The 13487-nt window shown below is 42.5% G+C and overlaps 1 protein-coding gene across 1 annotated transcript in view; it reads right to left on the bottom strand.

Moving 5' to 3' along the window:
- Positions 1-13487, bottom strand: part of LOC110530907 (kelch-like protein 29) — a 331159-nt gene that overhangs the window by 70695 nt on the left and 246977 nt on the right. The window contains exons 8-9 of the mRNA XM_036985426.2: positions 3521-3633; positions 3218-3364 (exon numbers count right to left, since the gene is read on the bottom strand). Coding sequence (XP_036841321.1) covers positions 3218-3364; positions 3521-3633 — 260 coding nt within the window. The remainder of the gene's footprint in view (positions 1-3217; positions 3365-3520; positions 3634-13487) is intronic.

The raw sequence follows: 13487 nt of genomic DNA, 5'->3' as shown, positions 1-13487 counted from the left end.
CCATGCCCTGATTCGCTGTTCTCTCCTGTCCAATAGGCTGTGAGATTAATGCTGACCCGAGCGGAAGTGAACTGGTCTTTCTGGCCTTTCTGACGGACTTTGATCCTCAGAAGAGCAGAGGTCCTTGTGTGTGTGAACCCCCCCCCCCCCCCCAGAATGTCCTAGTTCCAATATTGTGCTGATCACATCCCCAAATCTGCTTTTCTACACCAGAATCACTCATATTTTTGACAAGAGCTCAGAAAAGGTTGAAAGCTGTGTAGAGACAGAAACACTCCCAGGAAAGTCTTACCATCATCCTCTAGGACATTTGAAGTCCCTTTTAGCTATATTTATAACCACACTACCTCCTCTAGACACATTAAAAACGCTGCTACAGGACTGCTACAGTCCTCTTCTCTCTCTACCTGTACCTAAATTCTCTGCCCTGCACCTGAAAAATGAGGCATCTGTAAAATGAGGGAGACTCGTACTTAAGCTTTTACATAAAATAAATGTGGGTACTGACCATGTTCAATGATGACAATATCCGCGAGAGGGAATCGGCTTGCTTTCGGTAGGTTGGATTTACAGCCAATACCTCTGATACAGTCTGAACATTCTTAGTGAACCCACTGTATAGGCAACATCCCTTTATCTGCAGTTGGTTGAATTGGGGTTTTGGTCCGTCTTGAAAGGCAATGAAAACGCTATCAGATGATGTCATATCCTTGAGATACTTAGTCTGGGTACCAGTCTTCTTAGCTCACATTCCACTCCTTCCCTCTCCTGTTACTTGCCAAAACTCCTCACCACTCAGGGAGTGGAATGTTAGCTAAGAAGACTAGCTCAACAGAGACGGCAACCAGGCTGGTGTCCACTAGATCACACTCAGTGTTAGGGAGTGGTGAACAACATGTCATTTAACTAGTAATTAAATGACATTTTGCAGTAGCTTGGAGGTAGTTGAACTCAATTCAAATCTTGGTAGTGTTTTCAGTAGTGCATCACTTTTCTTTGGCATGTAGTGGTGTATGGCACACTACTTTTGAACTGTTTTATTCAGTTCCTTTCTGTTTCCGCATCAGACCTGCCTATAAAGCTCACTTGAAACACCATTTATGTGTTTAACGAGAAACGTTACATTTAAGTTAACATATGACTACAGAGCCATCTGTTTTTGCAACTTGTAGTCTATAACAATTTAAGATTTAGATATGGCATTTTCTCACCAAGTAGTTTGGACGTAGTGAACTTCTTTTTCAAGGTAACTTTACTTAAGTACAATAAATACTGGATTTCTTAAGGGTAACTTTAGCGTAGCTTAACGTCTTCCAGTATAAAGTAATTGGTATCTTGGTCAACTATATTTTCAGAGTAGCTTCCCCGACACTGGTCACACTTCGACAAATAAGTTGATACGTCTCAGGGTCAATACATCACATCGACTAACCAACCTCCATGAATGTGAAAGAAGAGGACATGGATCGGAGAGGAGCTCACTGCAGGATACAAACCTTTATGGATCCAACACTAACTATGCGACCCAAATCTGAGTGATGATACTGTAAACAGATGATGATGTTGTCAGAACAGCATTAAGTCCCGATTAACCAGGTTCGATCACAGTGGGGCTATATGGCACTCCCACAACAAACCAGGCCATACAGTACACTACAGTCGAGTACCCATAAACGCTGAATGAACATGTTGAAAATGGACCAGTACAAAATCGACCACTGCTTTTACCTATTAGCGACAGAGGCCACATTGACCCTCAACACGGGGCCCCTCAGAGGTGCGTGCTTAGTACCTTCCTGTACTCCCTGGTCACACACAACTGCTTGGCCGTGCACGACTCCAACACCATCATTAAGTTTGCTGATGACACAACGGTGGTAGGCCTGATCACAGACGATGATGATACAGTCTATAGGGAGGAGGTCAGAGACCTGGTAGTGTGGTGCCATGGCAACAACCTCTCCCTCAACGATGAGACAGCCTATAGGGAGGAGGTCAGAGACCTGGCAGTGTGGTGCCAGGACAACAACCTCTCCCTCAACGATGAGATAGCCTATAGGGAGGAGGTCAGAGACCTTGCAGTGTGGTGCCAGGACAACAACCTCTCCCTCAACGTCAGCAAGACAAAGGAACTGATTGTGGACTACAGGAAATGGAGCTCCGAGCACCCGTCCGTCCGTCCGTCCACATCGACGGGGCTGTAGTGGACTGGATCGAGAGCTTCAAGTTCCTCGGTGTCCACACACACACCAACACAGTCGTGAAGAGGGCACGACAACGCCTCTTCCCCCTCAGGAGACTGAAAAGACTTGGCATGGGCCCTCAGATCCTCAAAACGTTCTACAGCTGCACCACTGAGAGCATCTTTACTGGCTGCATTTTCGCTTGGTATGGCAACCGATTGGCACCCGACCGCAAGGCGCTACAGATGGTGGTGCGGACCGCCCAGTACATAACTGGGGCCGAGCTCCCTGCCATCCAGAACCTCTATATCAGGCGGTGTCAGAGAAAAGCCAAGAAAAAAAAGACCCCAGCCACAGACCACATATCATCAACTAGATTCAGCCGCGGATAGACTGCAAATTGACCACAAATAGCCACGACAGATAAAACAATAATTTCAAACCTTGCTTATATTTGTATACGATCACAAATCTCTCTCTTATGTGTGGGAATACTTTGTAACAGATTTCTAAATTAAAATCACATTTGCTGGTGTTTTTACAGTCTTATGTCCTCGCCTGGGGTAGAATACGTCATGATAAGCTGTAGACCACACTATCTTCCGAGAGAGTTCACATCTATATTATTCGTAGCCGTCTATTTACCACCACAAACCAATGCTGGCAGTAAAAACGCCACACACACAACCGTTCACCATCTTCACTTACGCTGCTGCTACTCTGTTTATTATCTATCCGGATTTCCTAGTTACTTTCACAACCTACCTACAACTAAATATTACCTCAATTACCTCAACTACCTCGCACCCCGGCACATTGACCTGGTACATGTACTCCTTGCACATAGCCTCGCTATCAGTATTTATTGTGTTACTATTTTATATTTGTATTTACTTTGTAACTCTGCATATTGGGAAAGGTCTCGTAAGTAAGCATTCCGCGCTAACGTCTACACCCCGTTGTGTTCGGCGCATGTGAGAAACACAATTTGATTTGAACCACTCCCTCCTACCTCTCTACCCTCCCTGCCTTACCTGTACTCTGGAGGTGGGGTCTCGTTTGATCCAATTGATTGCAGTCTCGTAGACCAGTTCCTCAGTCTTGGTATTGAGGCTGTCATTAGACAGGTAGGCCACCAGGTCCTCCTTAGACACATTCAGAATCTCCTCCTGACCTGCCGCCTACAGCACAAAGGATTGAAACTTGATTGGGATAAATCAAAAAAATAATCCTGTTTTTATCATGTTCTTGTTTTTTTTATGAACATCTTATGAATTCATTCATGTATTTATCCACCCATCCATCCATCGATTTGTTCATTCAGTAAATCCACCTACCTCAGGGAAGTTCTGGAGTGCAAAGGCTTTGGCCATGTTGTGGAGCTCTGTACATCGCATAGCCTCAGCCATGCCCAGCACACCTAGACAGTTCCCTGCTGTTAGCTGTTTCTCTGCAGAGAGAGAAAGGAGAGAGAGAGAGAGAGAAAGGAGAGAGAGAGAGAGAGAGAGAGAGAGAGAGAGAGAGAGAGAGAAAGGAGAGAGAGAGAGAAAGAGAGAGAGAAAGGAGAGAGAGAGAGAGAGAAAGAGAGAGAGAGAAAAGAGAGAGAGAGAGAGAGAGAAAGGAGAGAGAGAGAGAGAAAGGAGAGAGAGAGGAGAGGGCGAGAGAAAGAGGGTGAGAGGGAGAGACAGAGGGGGGGAAAAGGGGAGAGATGGAGAGATTGTCATTCACACATCCATTAAAAAGTCAGGATGGGGGAAGGGAGAGAGAAAGAGGGGAGAGCTTTGGTCTATCTTTGTGTATATCTGGGGCTAGGGAGAGAGTGTAATAACTCAAACAGCTCAAGGGACAAACAACAAGGGGAATCGATCGCTAGGTGCCCACTGAGCAGGGCCAGGAGACTGGGAAGGCATAGCAGGGATTAGTACTGCAGGTACAGACGTTTCACACACAGCCCTGGGCTGGGGCCCACTGTGTGAGGCCTGATCAAATGAGACACATTGGTACTGACCACCACCAGATCTCCCATCTATAAGCACAGAGCTGTGTGTGTGTGTGTGTGTGTGTGTGTGTGTGTGTGTGTGTGTGTGTGTGTATGTGTGTGTGTATGTGTGTGTGTGTGTGTGTGTGTGTGTGTGTGTGTGTGTGTGTGTGTGTGTGTGTGTGTGTGTGTGTGTGTGTGTGTGTGTGTGAGAGAGAGAGAGAGTGTGAGTGAGTGAGTGAGTGAGTGAGTGAGTGAGTGAGTGAGAGAACCAGCTGCCTATACAAATATCACCAGGAAAGCTCATGGAGAATCTCACCACTACAAGACCAAAATATTATTATAAAAAACAGGGTTGATGTGACAAAGTGTCTGTTAAAGTCAACTCAGTGTGTTGAAGCTGAATAGAAAAACAAAGCCTTCTGAAACTAATACAACTGTAGTCTGTTAATGTGGTGTTTGATTGAGCAGATGTGCTTTTACTGTTTCTGAGAGAGAGAGAGAAGTCTGAGGGGGCGTGAGAATGTGTAATAATAACTAGAGCTAGACCAATCAATACCTTTACAGAGCTGTCACTATATCTAATCAATATTAAACAAGGTTCAAATGTGTTTGGTATCCTTATTTGGTCTGATCTTAATTGACTCCACAGGTACCATTCATTCAGGTTAATTTGTGTGGGTGTGAGGAGTCTGTGCAGTATCAATCTGTTATTATATGACGTGAGTGTCTGTGTTGCCATGGTGTGCAATTTCTCAGAAACTCAGTGCAGCAGATTGCAGACATAGTGAATAAAGGAGTTTTATTCCAGGCTCTGGAAGGCTTCATAGCCGCTGGTTGTAAATCCTCCCACGTTTTATTTCTTGTGACTTGAAGTTGTTCTAACATGGGCAAAATAATATGTTAAATAAGTTGGTGTTGAGGTGTGTTTTTGTCACACTAAAAAAATCTGATGAACTCAATGCACCATGGCCAAAGTTAATTTAATCCGCATCTCTTCAGTACATTTGTTGCGAACTTCAATATCCCTGACATGATATCAATGTCTTTGTTCCAAGGTTATACACTGTACCAGTATTATGTCTCTATTCTAACATGCTCAAATGTCATGAATCATGTTCAGGCTGAAGTCTCTGACTACACTACAAATGGTTTCCCTGTTTTTCCACAAGTCCATATCGTCGGACTGGGGCCCACTGTGTGAGGCCTAATCAAATGAGACATTGGTACTGAACACCACCAGAACTCCCATCTATAAACACAGAGCACTCTTTGTGTGTGTGTGTGGGTATACATTGCCTTCAGAAAGTATTCATACCCCTTGACTTGTTCCACATTTTGTTGCATTACAGCCTGAATTCAAAATGGATTAAATAATTATTTTTTCCTCACTCATCTACTACACACAATACCCCATAATGACAAAATGGGGTATTGACAACCATTTTCAGGTCGAGCCATAGATTTTCAAGTAGATTTAAGTCAAAACTGTAACATGGTCACTCATGAACATTCTTCTTGGTAAGCAACAGAGTAGATTTGGTCTGGTGTTTTAGCTTATTGTCCTGCTGAAAGGTAAATTCATCTCCCAGTGTCTGGTGGAAAGCAGACAACCAGGTTTTACTCTGGGATTTTGCCTGTGCTTAGCTCCATTCCGTTTCTTTTTTATCCTGAGAAACTCCCCAGTCCTTAACAATGACAAGCATACACATAACATGATACAGCCACCACTATGCTTGAAAATATGGTGAGTGGTACTCAGTCATGTGTTGTACTGGATTTACCCCTCACATAACACCTTGTATTCAGGACAAAAAATGTTTGCCAAATGTTTTGCAGTATTACTTTAGAGCCTTGCTGAAAAACAGGATGCATGTTTTGGAATATTTGTATTCTATACAGGCTTCCTTCTTTTCACTTTGTCATTTAGGTTAGTATTGTGGAGTAACTACAATGTTATTGATCCATCCTCAGTTTTCTCCAATTACAGCCATTAAACTCTGTAACTGTTTTAAAGTCACCATTGGCTTCATGGTGAAATCTGAGGGGTTTCCTTCATCTCTGGCAACTGAGTTAGGAAGGACGCCTGTATCTTTGTATTGACTGGGTGTATTGACACACCATCTAAAGTGTAATTCATAACTTCACCATGCTCAAAGAGTTATTCAAAGTCAGATGTTTTTATTTATACCCATCTACCAATAAGTGCCATTCTTTATGAGGCATTGGAAAGCCTCCCTGGTCTTCGTGGATGAATCTGTGTTTGAAATTCACTATTCGACCGAGGGACCTTACTGATAATTGTACGTGTGGGGTACAGAGATGAGGTAGTCATAGAAAATCATGCTAAACACTATTATTGCACACAGAGTGAGTCCATGCAACTTATTATGTAACTTGTTAAGCTAAGTTTTACTCCTGAACTTGTTTAGGCTTGCGTTAACAAAGGGGTTTAGTACTTATTGACTAAAGCCATTTCAGCTTTTCATTTGTAATTCATTTGGTAATTTTTTATTTTATTTAACCTCCACTGACATTATGGGGCTAGTGACAATTTTTGTTTAAATTTAATAAATTTTAAATTCAGGATGTAACAACAAAATGAGGGAAAAGTCAAGGGGTATGAATGCTTTCTGAAAGCACTGCATGTATGGACGTGTTTAACTGGCCAAGTCCCCACAAGAATAGAAAACAAACAAACATTTGACCAACTGGGGACATTTTGTGAGAACACACAGAATTAGTGTTAGAATTACATTAAGGGTTAGGAGCTAGGGTTAGGTTTATGTCTTAGGGTTAGGTTGAGGGTTAAGATTTATTTTTTTGGCTTAAGGTTACGGTTAGGGTAAGAGTATGGGTTAGGGAAAATTGGATTTTGAATGGTACTAAATTGTGTGTCACCACAAGGTAAGGGGGTGTGTGTGTGTGTGCGCGTGTGCATGTGCAAGCTGCCTATACAAATATCACCAGGAGAGCTCATGGAGAATCTCACCACTACAAGTTATTACTACAATATTATAATAAAACAGGGTTGATGTGACAAAGTGTCTGTTAAAGTCAACTCAGTGTGTTGAAGCTGAATAGAAAAACAAAGCCTTCTGAAACTAATACAACTGTAGTCTGTTAATGTGGTGTTTGATTGAGCAGATGTGCTTTTACTGTTTCTGAGAGAGAGAGAGAAGTCTGAGGGGGCGTGAGAATGTGTAATAATAACTAGAGCTAGACCAATCAATACCTTTACAGAGCTGTCTCTATATCTAATCAATATCAAACGAGGTTCAAATGTGTTTGGTATCCTTACTTGGTTTGATCTTAATTGATTCCACCATTTATTCAGGTTCATTTGTGTCAGGTCTTCAGATGGCGCCGGGACTGTAATATCTTATGTTTCACCGAGACGTGGCTGAACGACGACACGGATAATATAGAGCTGTCTGGCTTCTCCGTGCATCGGCAGGACAGAGCAGCTACGTCTGGTAAGAAGAGGGGCGGGGGTGTGTGTCTATTTGTCAATAACTGCTGGTGCGCAATGTCTAATATTAAAGAAGTCTCGAGGTATAACTGACCTGAGGTGACTCGCTCAATACGGAAGTCTGGGATGACGTGGATGCTACGCTACAGGACTGTTTTGCTAGCACAGACTGTAATATGTTACGGGATTCATCCAATGGCATTGAGGAGTATACCAACTCAGTCACCGGCTTCATCAATAAGTGCTTCGACGACGTCGTCCCCACAGTGACGGTACGTACAGTTGTTTACATACACCTTAGCCAAATACATTTCAACTCAGGTTTTCACAATTCTTGACATTTAATCCAAGTAAAAATTCCCTGTTTTAGGTCAGTTAGGATCACCACTTTATTTTAAGAATGTGAAATGTCCGAATAATAGAGAGAGAATGATTTCAGCGTTTATTTCTTTCATCACATTCCCAGTGGGTCAGAAGTTTACATACACTCAAGTATTATTTGGTAGCATTTCCGTTAAATTGTTTAACTTGGGTCAAACGTTTCGGGTAGCCTTCCACAAGCTTCCCACAAGAATTTTGGCCCATACCTCCTGACAAAGCTGGTCTAACTAAGTCAGATTTGAAGGTCTCCATGATCACACACGCTTTTTCAGTTCTGTCCACAAATTTTCTATAGGATTGAGGTCAGGGCTTTGTGATGGCCACTCCAATACCTTGACTTTGTTGTCCTTAAGCCATTTTGCCACAACTTCGGAAGTATTGCTTGGGGTCATTGTCCATTTGGAAGACCCATTTGCTACCAAGCTTTAACTTCCTGACTGATGTCTTGAGATGTTGCTTCAATATATCCACATAGTTTTCCTTCTTCAAGATGCCATCTATTTTGTGAAGTGCACCAGTCCCTCCTGCAGCAAAGCACCCCCACAACATGATGCTGCCACCCCCGCGCTACATGGTTGGGATGGTGTTTGCAAGCCTCTCCCTTTTTCCTCCAAACATAATGATGGTCATTATGGCCAAACAGTTCTATTTTTGTTTCATCACACCAGAAGACATTTCTCCAAAAAGTATGATCTTTGTCCCCATGTGCAAACTGTAGTCTGGCTTTTTATGGCGGTTCTGGAGCAGTGGCTTCTTCCTTGCTTAGCGGCCTTTCAGGTTATGTCGAAATAGGACTTGTTTTACTGTGGAAATAGATACTTTGTACAGGTTTCCTCCAGCATATTCACAAGGTCCTTCGCTGTTGTTCTGGGATTGATTTGAACTTTTCGTACCAAAGTACGTTAATCTCTGGGAGACAGAACGTATCTCCTTCCTGACCGTTATGACGGCTGCGTGGTCCCATGGTGTTTATACTTGTGTACTATTGTTTGTACAGATGAACGTGGTACCTTCAGGCGTTTAGAAATTGCTCCCAAGGATGAACCAGACTTGTGGAGGTCTCCAATTTTTTTCAGAGGTCTTGGCTGATTTCTTTTGATTTTCCCATGATGTCAAGCAAAGAGACACTGAGTTTGAAGGTAGGCCCTGAAAAACATCCACAGGTACACCTCCAATTGACTCAAATGATGTCAATTAACCTATCAGAAGCTTCTAAAGCCATGATATTTTCTGGAATGTTCCAAGCTGTTTAACCTCTTGAGTGTAAGGGGCAGTATTTTGATGTTTGGATGAAAAACGTACCCAAATGAAACTGACTATTTCTCAGGCCCAGAATCTAGAATATGCATATAATTGTCAGATTAGGATAGAAAACACTCTAAAGTTTCCAAAACTGATATTGCAGGCGCAAACCGGAGGAAAATCCACCAGGAAGTGCTGTTTTTCCTGAAACCTCTTCCATTGCATGCCTTCCCTCCATTTAAAGGGATATCAATCAGATTCCTTTCTCTATGGCTTCCACATGGTGTGAACAATATTTAGACATAGTTTCAGGCTTTTATTCTGAAAAATGAGCGAGAAAGATCAGATCGCGTATTATTGATTATTTATTGTAAAAACAACCTGAGTATGGATTATAAAAACGTTTGACATGTTTCTACGAACTTTACGCATACTATTTGGAATTTTCGTCTCCCCCGTCGTGACTGCTCGAGCCTGTGGATTTCTGAACAAAACGCCCCAACCAAATGGAGGTATCTTGGATATAAAAATTATATTTTCATTTTATTGCTTTTCTGACTTTCGTGACCAATCTACTTTGCTGCTAGCTGTTTGTAATGTTTTGGCTGCTGAGAGAGATGTCCTAACATAAACGCTTGGATAGCTTTTGCTGTAAAGCTTTTTTGAAATCTAACACGCCAGGTGGATTAACAACAAGCTAAACTGTGTTTTGCTATATTGCACTTCTGATTTCATGAAAATGTAATATTTTTAGTAATTTAATTTGAATTTGGCGCTCTGCAATTCAGCGGATGTTGAGGAAAATGATACCGCTAAAGGCATGGGTGCACCAAGAAGTTAGTCACAGTCAACTTAGTGTATGTAAACTTCTGACCCACTGGAAATGTGATACAGTGAATTACAAGGGAAATAATCTGTCTATAAACAATTGTTGAAAATATTACTTGTTTCATGCACAAAGTAGATGTCCTAACCGACTTGCCAAAACTATAGTTTATTAACCAGAAATGTGTGGAGTGGTTGAAAAACGAGTTTTAATGACTCCAACCTAAGTGTATGTAAACTTCTGAGCTAAAGGCTCCTGCCGCTTTCAAGGAACGGGACAATCTGACGCTTATAAGAAATCCCGCTATGCCCTCAGTTGAACCATCAAACAGGCAAAGCATCAATAAAGGACTAAGATTGAATCCTACACCGGCTCTGACGCTCGTCGGATGTGTCAGAGCTTGAAAACTATTGAGTTTGAGGACACTGTACATTAATCAACATTTCAGTAAAAGTGCCGACGCGAGCCTAACAGACGAGCTAAATGCATTTTATGTTCTCTTTGAGGCAAGCAACACTGAAGCATGCATGAGAGCACCAGCTGTTCCGGACGACTGTGTGATCGCGTTCTCCATAGCCGATGTGAGGAATACCTTTAAACAGGTCAACATTCCCAAAGCCGAGGGGCCAGACGGATTACCAGGACGTGTACTCAGAGCATGCACGGACCAACTGGCAAGTGTCTTCACTGACATTTTCAACCTCTCCCTGGCCGAGTCTGTAATACCTACATGTTTCAAACAGACCACCATAGTTCCTGTGCCCAAGAAAGCGAAGGTAACCTGCCTAAATGATTACCGCCCCATAGCACTCACGTCGGTATCCACGAAGTGCTTTGAAAGGCTGGTCATGGCTCACATCAACACCATCATGACATAAACCCTAGACCCACTCCAATACGCATACTGCCCCAACTAATACACAGATGACGCAAAGATTTTTTGGGTGGTATTTTTCTTAAAACTGCATCGTCGGTTAAGGGCTTGTAAGTAAGCATTTCACTGTAAGGTCTACACCTGTGATATTCGGCGCAACTGCTCGGCATCTGACCGTAAGGTGCTACAGAGGGTAGTGCGTACGGCCCACTACATCACTCTGGGGCCAAGCTTCCTGACATCCAGGACTTACATATAGGCGGTGTCAGAGGAAGGCCCAAAAAATTGTCAAAGACTCCAGTCACCCAAGTCATAGACTGTTCTCTCTGCTACCGCATGGCAAGGCGGTACCGGATCACCAAGTCTAGAACCAAAAGGCTTCTTAACAACTTATACCCCCAAGACAAAAGACTGCTGAACAACACTGCTAATATTCACTGTTTATTAACTATGCATAGTCACCTTACAAATGATCTTGAATAACCTGTACCCTCGCACATTGACTCTGCACCGGTACCCCCTGTATACAGTATAGCCTCGTTATTGTTATGTAAATGTACTGTGTTACTTTTTTATTGATTTGATTTTTTTACTTTAGTTTATTTTGTAAATATTTGTTTAAACTATTTCTTGAACTGCATTGTTGGTTAAGGGCTTGTAAGTAAGCATTTCACTGTAAGGTCTACCTGTTGTATTCGGCGCATGTGACAAAAATATATATTTTAAGAGAGTCTGTGCAGTATCAATCTGTTATTACATGGCATGTGTGTGTGCGTGTTGCATGGTGTGCAATATCTCAAACTCAGTGGAGCAGATTGCAGACATAGTGAATAAAGGAGTTTTATTCCAGGCTCTGGAAGGTTCCATAGCCGCCGGTTGTAAATCCTCCCACGTTTTATTTCTTGTGACTTGAAGTTGTTCTAACATGATGGACAAAATAACATGTTAAATCAGTTGGTGTTGAGGTGTGTTTTTGTCACACTAAAAAAATCTGATGAACTCAATGCACCATGGCCAAAGTTTATTTAATCCGCATCTCTTCAGTACATTTGTTGCGAACTTCAATATCCCTGACATGATATCAATGTCTTTGTTCCAAGGTTATACACTGTACCAGTATTATGTCTCTATTCTAACATGCTCAAATGTCATGAATCATGTTCAGGCTGAAGTCTCTGACTACACTACAAATGGTTTCCCTGTTTTTCCACAAGTCCATATCGTCGGACGAAACGTGAAAAACAAATCGATATTTTTTTTCACTGTCTTCCCCCTCCCTTTTACTACTCTGACCTTTTTCATCCCATTGCCAGACATCCTATCCGTGTCTTAGAGCTCTCTCCACATCTACCCAACCATCTCTATTAAATGGTAGGTATAATCTGACATTTACCGTCTCCCAGTCCCTTGACCTCCTTAACCCATGAGTACGCATTTGCTCCTCGGTTGACCCCTGGGCTTTCCCAGCCATCCATCCAAACACCGATCCCCCAACCTCCTTTTCCAAGACCCATACCCCCCCCCCTTGTGTAGGTATCGATCGGTCTGAGTATCTGTGGGTTCTATCATAGCTTATGCTGGAGGATTTGACATATAACTGACAATTGTTCCCTGAACTTTTGTCCTGGCGCCTCCCAACTCCTCAGGGCCGAGAGGAGAGAAAGAGCGACAGACCTAAAGACAGACCGAGAGACAAATCGAGATAAGGAGCAAAATGATGTCCCTCTCTTTTACTTCGGGGGGGGGGGGGGGGGGGCTTACGCTAAATTTGGACACCTGTCAGAAAGGGTGCGAGGGACTATGTGCCAAAGACAGAAACTTAGGCTTAGTGTGAAGAGACACCTATTTACACACATCCCCCCACACTCGACACCCTACAGTTGAAGTCAGAAGTTTACATACACTTAGGGTGGAGGCATTAAAACTTGTTTTTAAACCACTCCACAAATTTCTTATTAAACTATAGTTTTGGCATGTTGGTTACTTGGCAAGTCGGTTTCTTTGTGCATGACAAGTCATTTTTCCAACAATTGGGTGCTTTGTTGGAGGAACGACTGGTGCACTTCACAAAATAGATGGCATCATGGATGGAGGATGGATGGAACATTATGTGGATATATTGAGGCAACATCTCAAGACATCCGTCAGGAAGTTAAAGCTTAGTCACAAATGGGTCTTCCAAATGGACAATGACCCCAACCATACTTCCAAAGTTGTGGCAAAATGGCTTAAGTACAACAAAGTCAAAGTATTAAAGTGGCCATCACAAAGCCCTGACCTCAATCCCATTGAAAATTTGTAGGCAGAACTGAAAAGTGTGTGCGAGCAAGGAGGCCTTCAAACCTGACTCAGTTAGACCAGCTCGGTCAGGAGGAATGGGCCAAAATTCTTACGTTTGACCCAAGTTAAACAATATAAAGGCAATGTTACCAAATACTAATTGAGTGTATGTAAACTTCTGACATAAATAAAAGCTGAAATAAATAATTCTCTCTACTATTCTTCTGACATTTCACATTCTTAAAATCAAG

This window comes from Oncorhynchus mykiss, chromosome 8, assembly GCF_057628025.1.
Source record: "Oncorhynchus mykiss isolate SJ-2025 chromosome 8, ASM5762802v1, whole genome shotgun sequence".
Lineage (NCBI taxonomy): Eukaryota > Metazoa > Chordata > Actinopteri > Salmoniformes > Salmonidae > Oncorhynchus > Oncorhynchus mykiss.
The sequence above is the reverse complement of the archived record's forward strand: the minus strand, read 5'-3'. Positions and strand labels throughout refer to the sequence as shown.